This window comes from Austrofundulus limnaeus, unplaced genomic scaffold (assembly GCF_001266775.1).
Source record: "Austrofundulus limnaeus strain Quisiro unplaced genomic scaffold, Austrofundulus_limnaeus-1.0 Scaffold121, whole genome shotgun sequence".
Taxonomy (NCBI): domain Eukaryota; kingdom Metazoa; phylum Chordata; class Actinopteri; order Cyprinodontiformes; family Rivulidae; genus Austrofundulus; species Austrofundulus limnaeus.
In genome coordinates this window covers 91-10676 of record NW_013952523.1, presented here as the reverse complement: position 1 = coordinate 10676, position 10586 = coordinate 91, and the positions used below count along the sequence as shown (strand labels likewise).

The following is a 10586-nucleotide window of genomic DNA, read 5'->3' as shown; positions in this document are numbered from 1 at the left end:
TTATTATTATTATTGACATTTTCAACCATTCTAACTTTGTTTTATTGAGGCTGTAAAACTGATTATAAAGATTATTGTCTGTACAAGAGTCTTAAAAGATTGATAGAAAGTAAAAAAAAAGATACTTTTTAAATTTATGTTGGTGTGTAGGTGATCAAATGAGACGAGGGTCCACAGGCCCTAGAGGTGGGTTATATGGTTCTTTAAGGGATCCAGATCTTGAAGATATTTTTGTTTCAAAGAGCCGTTCAATTTTGAACATTAGTGACATATTGTATCGTCCCTGGACATCACAACAACGGCCTGCAAAAACCTGCAATAAATGGTTGGGTCAAAAGTTTGCATGTCAAGTGTTAAACCCTCCTCTCCTCTCCTCTCCTGAGCCCTTGTTCCCTACATCCTAACATGCTACTGGGCCCGTTCCTCTTCGTCTCTTGGGTGTCTTCATCTGAGGAGGAAAAAAATGATAAAATAACTCAGTTCCCATTGTTCGTTTAAAAGAGCCGTTCAGCATATTCAGATCGTTTGTGAACGTGGTTTCCTTTAAACTCTTTAACATTTGACCTTGATCCCTTAATATTATGGAAAACCTGCTTTTCTTTTTAGCTTGTGTCTTATCTTTTTTATTGACAGGTTTGCTAGTGAGGATAAAATAACACCTACAGGGCTTTAGAGTTGAGTTAGACGGTTTGTTATTCTTCTCTTTTTTTTACTCACCAAATCAAATCAGAGGTGATAAAAAGGAGTGCTGACAAAGTATTTGCTGCTTTGTTTCCTGTTTTCAGCACCTTCAGTGTGCACACTACTTGCAAATATAATTAATTGATGGGTACAGTTAATATTCAGGTGATTTTCACTTTCATAATTGTTATTTTTTTGTATAAATGAATTTGCATTAATCCTCAGTATACTCAGTATAACAGAAAGCTTTAATTGGGTGTAACTTTATGGACTACAGGTTGTTGGTCTGATCTTTAAATGACAAACTTATTCATTTCTCTTTTAGCCTTCTTGTTTTCTGTCTCATACTGGGTTTGTGTCTGATTATTCCTTTTGTTGTAACATAAATCTTGTTTTCTTTCAGTCAAGGTGGTGGCTTGTTATGCAGACCAGGATGTGGTGGTAACTCAGGTAAGCAAACAAACACTCCCAGAGCGGTGGCATCAGATTACATTCAGTCTGCACCAAACTGAACAGATTCTTTGAAGCAGTCAGATCAGTTCAGTGTGAAAACGCTGATGTCAGCACATCTTAGTTAGCAACCAGCTTATCTCTCAGCCCATTAAAAAAACACCATAAATGTCTTAACTCTACAGTTCATTGTCCACATGCGTCACGTTTTCCTCCACAGCTGGGTCCCAACCCCTGCTTCCTAGGTGGTGAGAAGCTGGGCCGGGGCCAGTCCGGTAAACTGGCTCACGGGGGCACGCTGTACCTGGTCAACCAGGACCACCCGTTCACTCTCCGCTTCACTCTGAGCTCCAACGGGACAGAATCCAGCATGGCTAAGAGGGGTCCGAAATCCACAAATAAGACTAAAGGAGGAGGCAACAGCAAACAGAAAGACGTTCAGCCGGGTCCGACGCCTAAACGTAACATAAAGGACTTTTTTACTTCCTCTCCCTCTAAGGTAAAAACATCATTTAAACCTGCTTGGTGTGTTTCGTCTCACGATCAGTTTTCTCAATACAAGTGAAGGTACAAATAATACCAGACACTTTGTTGTTTATTTGAAACCTCTCTGTTCAGTCATCAAAAAGGAATCTGAGCCCAGGAAGGGAGACCTCTGAGGTGAAGCGACCAAGAATAGACGAGGAGGTCTCAGACAGAGGGATCAACGATGAGGAGAGGCTCATCGAGGAAAAACTCAAACGTCTGCAGGAGTTGGCTGAGAAATCTGCGACAGTCCAGACTAAAGACGACCAGCCTTCATCCTCTTCGTCATCAGCTAAGGAGTGTGCGAAGAGCAGCTGGCAGCAGATAGGAAACCTGCTGGTTTATACTGCTGCAGGAGTCAAAGCAAGCAACAAGGTGAGGAATACTTTAAATCAGGGGTGTCAAACTCATTTTCACTGAGCGTTATGGTGGCCCTCAAATGTTCAGTTGTAATAAACGTCAGCGTTTCATGTTTAACGTCAACTAAATAGGAAACATGTCCCTTGTCTCGTTGCTACAGCTGAGCAGTGCTAACAAACACTAACTGAGCTCTACCTGGTATCTCCTGTATAGAAACAGGGTTTTAAAGCATCTTATAACCACTGCGCTACATGAACGACTGACTAAATGTAAATAAATAATAAAGAATTACTATTAAATGTAAAAGTAAGAGAGTTTTACTCACTTTTGTGGAAAGTGGAAAGTTGTGGAAAATCTTGAATTCTGATTAATAATCAACATGCATTATGGGAGATGTAGTTTATGGTCCATGCTGGCTTTAAGCTGCGTATTGCCTGTGACATTTAATTTTTGTAATAAACATGAATGCATTTTTGAAAACATAAAATTGATGGCATATTGCAAAACAAATTTCAGGACCTCATTGATTTAGAATAAAATGCAATACACTTTCTCACCACTAGTAGCGGTAGTGCGCCACTCAGTTGTTTAACAACGTTTTTAATATGTAGAAGAAGAACCCTAGAAACCTGACTAGAATGGAAACTTATTTTAAATGAAAAGTAGAAGCAAAAATGAAAGTAACTCGTCAAAAAACACCAAAGTTTGTCACTAATATGAAGTGCAGCTTCTGTTTTTACCATGCAATATTTTAAAAGTTCAAAACATTATCAAATACAGTTGCAGATACAACTATATTTTAATTTGCACTTGAAAATTATTTTTGTAGTTTATTTTAAAAAATTATGAATGTATTTACAATTTTTTTTAACTTGTCAAAAAGCTGTTGTAACTGTTATTGTTTGTCACTAATATGAAGAGCAGCTTCTGGTTGCAAAAGTTTTAAAATGCTATATTTTCATTTGTACTTTATCAAATTTATTTTTACAGTTTTTTTATTTGAAATGTTTGCATTAAACATTTTTAATTTATTTATTTTATGCCCACAATTTTACTTTTTTAATAGTCTATTTTTGTTATTGTTTATATTAAGAAATATATTTTTGTTGTTGATAAGCCTGAGTGGTCTGTTGACTGACTGTTGTATTTGTTCAACTAATTGTTATGGGCAGGTTACAATATAAAAATGTTTATTATAATCATGTCTTGTGATTATTTGACAGGAGTTTTACTTTTAAACTGTAAGTGTATTTAATTTAGTTATGTTAGTTATGATAGTTTAGTTGTGATGTAAATACAATAAAAAATTAAACCAGTATTTAGACTAATTATCATTTTGATCCATACATTGGTAATGTCTGACTGGTCCTCGTGTCCCTTTATGTTCAACAAATTGGGCCCCGAGGTCAAAAATGTTAAGAACCCCTGCTTTAGATCATAGCCATGATGTTAAAGCACAGTTGGTCCTACCTATGTGCTTCTGTAACGTGTTTGTTTTTCTACTTTCAGATTGCAGGATTTGACATTGATGGTTGCATCATCACCACCAAATCTGGTAAAGTCTTTCCTACAGCTCCTGATGATTGGAAGTAAGTCTGCTCTCCTGCTGCTAACAGCTGTGACATGCAATAAATGGCTTTTTGAATTTTTAATATGTGCATATTTTTTTTTAATTAGCTATGCTGTTAGCATGTGAGGAAACAGGCAATATATAGTTGGTTTTATTTTTAGAAATGGTAATTCCTTGTTTTAATTTCCAGGATTCTGTACCCTGAGATTCAGCCCAGGCTGGCCAGTTTGCTCAAAAAGGGCTACAAGGTGGGAAGGAGTTGAAGTTTTGTCGTCGTTATTCAGAATATTATGCCTCTTTCCCTCTCTGAAGTGGTCGTCCTTCTGCAGGTGGTGTTCTTCACCAACCAGCTGGGCATTGCTAAAGGCAAACTGAGACCAGAAGTCTTCAAATCTAAAGTTGAGGACATCCTGTCCACTCTGCAGCTGCCTGTGCAGGTTGGTCGTGTTGTTGTTTGCCTCTTGTTCAGCCTCTGGGTGTGAAGCAGTTTTAATCTCCCGCTCTGTGTTTCAGGTGTTTGTAGCTACAGGTCCTGGTGTTTACAGGAAACCAGTGGTGGGAATGTGGAACCACCTGTCTGACAAGGTTAGTGAACAAACCTGCACCTTCTAATGCAGGGCTTTTCAACTGGTGGCCCCCAGGCCGGTGGTGGCCCGCGGGTGACTTTCCTCTGGCCTGCCTTGAAAAACAAACTTTTTTTACTTAATACAGATTTAATTTTTACTTAATTTCCCCCTACCATTATTCTCCTGAATGTCCGACCCCTGCGTTGTTGACTTTGAGCACCTGTGGCCTCCCTGAGCACTGAGCAGTTCAGTTGAGTAGCCCTGTTCTAACATCCACACGTTAAAAATATTCTGTTTAACAAATCAGAACATACAAAGAGGAGTCAAACTTGCACTTTTGTCATTTACTGTATTTCTTTGTGGTTTATTGTTTGTGGCTGTTTTTAGCTTTTTGTTTTTTGTTTTCAGGCTAATGATGGCGTGGTCGTTGACAAAACACAGAGTCTTTATGTCGGAGGTAAGTAATCTCAGCTGTGTTCTTTTACTACTCAAAGCAGAAACCCTGTGTGCCAAAATTTACATATGTTAGCTTTTTATTCATCCTAAAGAATAATTTCAAAGGGACAAATCATTCAAAATCCACCTTTTTAGCCATTAAATGCATTTTATTTTGTACTTGGAGTCTCCAGAAGTGCACAGTACAGATATCTTTATTTTCCTGTTGGGTCATATTCAACTCGTTCTTTTTTTCTCTATTTGCTATGATGTTTTCTGAACCATTACGTTAAATTATTTGCAGGACGGGATGGCCAAATAAGGTCTGGATTTACCAACAGTTTTGTCATTTTTGAAAAAGAAGGATTTAAAAGCATGATGTGTACTTTAAGGTCATTTTAATGACTCAAACAAAAAGTAAAACATCTAGAAGAAAGGGTTTGATTTGGATGCTGTTTGGTCCACGAGTGTTTGTAAAAGACTCGGTTTACAAAGAGTCAACACTTGTATCTGGACCTGAAGGGGTGCCACATTCTACTGACCTGAGACCAGTTCATCCAGACTGCCGGCTTTAATCTGAGGCTGTCTCCTCACAGCAGAGTCACATGAGCTTTCAGCTCAGTTACATTTCATTTCCTACACTCTTTCTGGGTACTTATGGTTTTATTTAGAGAGTATATTCAGACACACAACACCTCTGTATCCAGATGCTGCAGGAAGACCAGAGAACTGGGCTCCTGGCAGGAAGAAGAAGGATTTCTCCTGCAGTGACCGACTGGTAAGATCTGTTTGTTTCGTTGAACTGTTCTGGCCTCTGTTCAGATATTCCAGCCCTGAAGTCGTCACTAATAGTTTTATGCATGTTTGCAGTTTGCTCTGAACATTGGGCTTCAGTTCCATACTCCCGAGGAGTACTTTTTAGGCTGGAAGAGCGCCCCCTACAGCCTGCCTGCATTTGACCCGGTGAGCAAATTGTAATCGCTCCTGTACAAAGGAATCACAAAAAAAAGGGGGTGTTCAGATGTCTCAGTGATAAAACGACCTGCGGAGCCTCACGATAGCTGACATACGCACATTTCTACAGCTTTTAGTCCTTCAGATGCTGGGAAGCCGTTTAATGATACAGTTTTGCTGGAATGCCAATTAACCAGTTAATATTAGATGAAATTTGTTACAAGCTCTCTGCAACAGATAATAAAAAGTTTTAATTGATGTAGAGGAGAACTTTCTGTTCTGTCCTCAGCAGCAGGTGAGTGACGTTGTCTTTATTTTATTTTTTTTACTGGTGAAACTTCAGTTTCAGAGCATTCTACTGAAACTCGAGTGTGCGATGTTAAAGCATGTTTGAATCGTCTCAGCCTGAGCCACGCCCCTGACAGACACACAAATGGCTCAGGTTTTATAGAAGCTACCTCGGTGCACTTCTGCATTTATTAACAATATTATGGTGTTTGTAATCTGTATGAACCATTTGTTTTGTAACTGCTGCAGGTGTGTGCTGCAGCTTCACAAATCATCTCCCCTCTTTGCATGATTGTGCTTCGATTCGTGTAAACACATCTAAGGTTTTTGTGGACAGGTTTTTTTCAACTTGGTGGAGACAGTTTTTCAGGACATTGCATCCACGTGGGGACCGAATGCTCAGTGGGGAAAAGAATCACGGTCCCCACGAGTTTGGAGGCTGACTTCAGGTGGGGCGTTAGGTTTAGGATCAAAGTGTGTGAATTAAGTTGATGCTACATTTAGGGTCAGGTATGTATTGGAGTGGTTAGTTTTAGGATAAATGGTCAGGGTTAGGCTATAGAAATTACCCATAAATGAATGGAAGTCAGTGGAAAATTCCCATGAGGATAAAGACTGTGTGTGCGTGCGTGCGTGCGTGCGTGCATGTGCATGTGTGTGTGTGTGTGTGTAAGCCATTTTCTGCATGCATGTCTTTGTGCATGAGGCTCCCATATTGCATGTTTCAGATGTCTCCCTGCTTCAACACATCTGCTTCAAACGAAGGTGTATTCATGAAACTAAGTTCAGTTAAGACTAAACTAAACCCATAAACTCTTCCACATCAGATGATCTGTGAGTTCATGACAACTCAGGAATAAAGAGGAGGAACGTTGTCCTAACATCATTTAGTGTCTTGAAACTAGCTAAAATGAAAAAAGTGACCCTCCAACATGTATTTGAGAGATGCCACTGAAAGCCTTTTCTGACTTATTTTTAATTTTCTATCTGAAAACATTGCTGGCACAAGTTTGACTGAAAATGAAACTTTACCAACTAATAATAGTTGAAACTATTTTTTTCTAATATCCACAGATTCTTTGTAAATTCTTGTAAAGGTATAAAGGTCCCATTAGGACCCTCTTACACCGATGTGACCGGGGTCACCTCAGAGTCAGAAACTAGGCTCTATCCAGGACCAGGACATGGACTCTGCTCTGTAGTGTTGGAGACTACAGAAATACATTAACCGTTCTTTTTTCTGAAACAGAGGAAGCTCGACTCCACCTCCAGGCTGTATGACCCTCCGACCGCCTCGCTCACCTCTGATAAGACGGAGGTCATCGTTGCTGTGGGTTACCCTGCAGGTAAGGCAGGGTGCAGTATGTCACCTTTCTGGTCCCCCCTCCCTCTGACCAACACCCTTCTAATCTTTACCCTCTTTTGTTCCTTATAGCTGGTAAATCCTCCTTTTTCCACACTCACATTATTCCAAAAGGCTACGTCTACGTCAACAGGGTGAGTGGGTTCAAAGACGGCTCATCTGAAACCACCCAGAACATTTCATTGCAGTCTTTAGTGTTTTACTGTTGTTTTCATTTGTCTCTGTCAGGACACGCTCGGCTCCTGGCAGAACTGCGTGTCGGCCTGTGAGCGCGCTCTGAAGGAGGGTCGCAGCGTCGCTGTGGACAACACCAACCCGGACCCGGAGTCTCGGAAACGGTAGATTCTGTTAATTACTGTAACGTTGTGTAGGTGTGTCCTCCTCCCTGAGTAAACCTTCATGTGAACAGGATTAAAAGGTGACATCACATAATTACACACTGACTGACGAGGGTGGAGGATCCTGTGTTTACTCTGAAATTAAATTTAAAGGGCCAATATTATGTTTCTCAGGCATATATTTAAATACTATACATTAATAAAGTATCTATGTCACCTTTAGCTGTTATTAAAATGCTGTTTTTATGTTTAAATAGAAAATAAGCTTATCTTCTCATCACTTCCTCTTCTAAACGCCTTGAAATTGGCCTCTGTCTCTTTAAGAACGTCCTCCTGCTTCTGTCCCTTCATGGGGGGAGGGCTGTTTCGCGCATGCGCATGTAGTTTACTTGGCATCTGAAAATACATTTCTCAGCAGACAGCTAAGTTCCACTTTCACTTTTGCTCTGTTACTGCCGAAAGCCTGCGGGAGTCATGGGCGGGGAGTGTGGAGTGTGGAGTGGGGGGTGGGGAGGTGCGCTCCGTGATGAGGAAGTTCGGCTTAAAGACATGTCCCAGGGGCGTTTCTGGTCCCAAAAGTCGTTTCTGGTCCCCACCTGTCGTTTTGCTCCTCAGCATGGCTGCCTAAAAACACTGCAGGATTTCTCAAACATGCATGAATGAGTCAAAGCAAGGCTTTGGGCATGTTTTTTTTATGAGTGTATAACATTATAACATGAGATAAAACTCAAAAAAGTTGATTTTACATGATATTGCCCCTTTAACTGATTTGCTCTTTGGTTGTAATGGATCAGTCTGATGAAAACTTTCATTTGCTTCACAAATCATAGTAAAATTCAGCTTTATTTCACCTCTCTGATTTACAGCATGACATCACAGCTCACAAAATGAAATTACTAATTGCAGATGCTAATTATTTTTCTTATCTATTGCTTATTTGAATTTTTTATAGTGTTCAGCACCAAACAAACATTGGTTTGAACCTTGTTAGAAGAATACTGACAATAAAGGATTTTATTTGATTCTAAAAAAAAATTCAGAGCTGAAGCATCAAACTGATGCAACGCCTTACAGATCTTATATTTATTTATCAGTTTTATTTTAGAAGAATAATACAGGTTTGAACAATCTATGAAAAAATAATTTGATAAAAAAAAATAATTTTAGAAGCGAAATCCTTGTCTGTGGGAGAAATGCCAGACGAAGCAGAGAAGCAAAACTAGAATTGAGCAGAGCTGCATAGGAAGGCAAGGGCCAGGCTAGTTGTTTACATTATTTAAATAGAAACTCATCACATTTTTTTTGTTTTTGTTTTTGTTTTGTTTTTATCATAGCGAGCAGCTCTGAAAGTTGAAACTCTTCTCAGCATTAGACACCTGATGATAAATTGGATGTATTTCCTGCAGGTACGTGGACGTGGCCAAAGCAGCCGGGGTGTCATGTCGCTGTTTTCACTTCTCAGCCAGTTTGGAACAATCCAAACACAACAACAGAGTACGAGTCAACCCTTTTTTTGTTCATTTCCTACAACTTGCTGTAATTCCTGCTGACAAGTATCTCCTGTTTTTTGACTGCTTTGTTGTCGCTCTCAGTTCCGTGAGATGACTCCGTCTGACAGCAAACACGCTAAGGTCAACGACATGGTTTTCCACAGCTACAAGTGAGTGAAGCTGGCCTGAAACAAGTGTAGACAGATCCCAGGCCAAAAAGTCCACATGTACACACACAGCTTGGAGGACTTATTATTAATTATTATTATCATCATCATCATCATCATCATCATCATCATCATTATGATCATCATTATCATTATTATTATTATCATCATCATCATCATCATCATCATCATCATCATCATCATCATCATCATCATCATCATCATCATCATCATCATCATCATCATCATCATCATCATAGTATTTAAGAATAGTTCTGACTGCTGTGATCTGTTTCTCTGTCTGGACAGGAAACACTTCATCGCTCCTGCTCTGTCCGAGGGATTCTCCGAGATCCTCCAAATTCATTTTGTCCCAGTCTTCAAGGACACCGAGTCTGAGACTCTGTTCAGACAATTCTCTGAGGGCTGAACAAATCACTTTTTGTCGTTCTAACAAACAGAAAACACCTCAGAGTTTGGAGTTTCAGCTAAAGAACTGGCCTTTGTTCTCTAATGTCTAACTGTTGTGACAGCAGTGACAATAACTCGACTTGTACCTTAAAATCAGATTATTTTTTATTTAGACAATATTTCAGCACAGCAGCAGTAGAAATGTTTGAGTGCTTTTCACATTAAAATTGACATAACCTCAATGTCTCATTTTAGTTTTATCTACAACTAAAGAATCACATCAAGACGTTGAAGCAGTTTCCAGTATTTAGATTTTAAAAACCAAACTGAGAAATGTAGACATCTTTAAATGAAATAGTTATAGTATCTACAGCTGTAAATATCCCAACATTTGAGATTTGCATGATAATATCGACTTTAAAGTGAATTTCTGTCAACGACCGAAAACATTAACCGGAAAATAAATCTGTCAGGTCTGGGCGTAGATGAAGTTGATTCAAAAACTTTTTTTTTCCCTAAACGTGTCAAATAAAATTAATGTTTGCCTTGAAAGTCTCCTTCCTCTCAGTAAATGTTTGTTTTGAAACACGTGTCAAAGTAGAGGCCCGTGTGACTTCGGTCCAGTCCTGCCCCTCCAAAAATTTTTAAATGAAAATGTTTTTTATATCAATGGTAAACTTTAAATTTATGGTTCAAAGCAACAAAATTATCTACTTTAGAAGGTGAAAGAGCTAAGCTGTTGGTTTTGAGTAACTGGCCCACTGAGTAATTTAGTTGAACAGCCCTGTAATAATGTCTCATAATAAGCATCGACCATAAACTACATCTCCCAAAATGCATCCATCCATTCATTAATGGGAATTCCCAGTCAAAGTGGGATAGTTGAGAATTCAAGACTTTCCACAACTCAGCAGTGAGTAAAACTCTCTTACTTTTACTTTTAAAATAATTTCTGTATTTATTTTCACGTTGATTGGATTTGATTTAA

General features: G+C 39.1%; 1 protein-coding gene across 2 annotated transcripts in view; it reads left to right on the top strand.

The window, feature by feature from the left end:
• pnkp (polynucleotide kinase 3'-phosphatase) overlaps nucleotides 1–10150 on the top strand; it is an 11624-nt gene extending 1474 nt beyond the window's left edge. For both annotated transcript variants that reach the window (XM_014014972.1, XM_014014973.1), the window contains exons 3-18: nucleotides 1085–1131; nucleotides 1352–1630; nucleotides 1750–2031; nucleotides 3526–3605; nucleotides 3777–3834; nucleotides 3916–4023; nucleotides 4100–4171; nucleotides 4561–4609; nucleotides 5295–5365; nucleotides 5458–5550; nucleotides 7079–7175; nucleotides 7265–7326; nucleotides 7421–7530; nucleotides 8937–9024; nucleotides 9123–9190; nucleotides 9497–10150. In XM_014014972.1, coding sequence (XP_013870426.1) covers nucleotides 1085–1131; nucleotides 1352–1630; nucleotides 1750–2031; nucleotides 3526–3605; nucleotides 3777–3834; nucleotides 3916–4023; nucleotides 4100–4171; nucleotides 4561–4609; nucleotides 5295–5365; nucleotides 5458–5550; nucleotides 7079–7175; nucleotides 7265–7326; nucleotides 7421–7530; nucleotides 8937–9024; nucleotides 9123–9190; nucleotides 9497–9617 — 1685 coding nt within the window. In that variant the 3' untranslated portion in view covers nucleotides 9618–10150. The remainder of the gene's footprint in view (nucleotides 1–1084; nucleotides 1132–1351; nucleotides 1631–1749; nucleotides 2032–3525; nucleotides 3606–3776; nucleotides 3835–3915; nucleotides 4024–4099; nucleotides 4172–4560; nucleotides 4610–5294; nucleotides 5366–5457; nucleotides 5551–7078; nucleotides 7176–7264; nucleotides 7327–7420; nucleotides 7531–8936; nucleotides 9025–9122; nucleotides 9191–9496) is intronic.
• The last annotated feature ends 436 nt before the right edge of the window (nucleotides 10151–10586 follow it).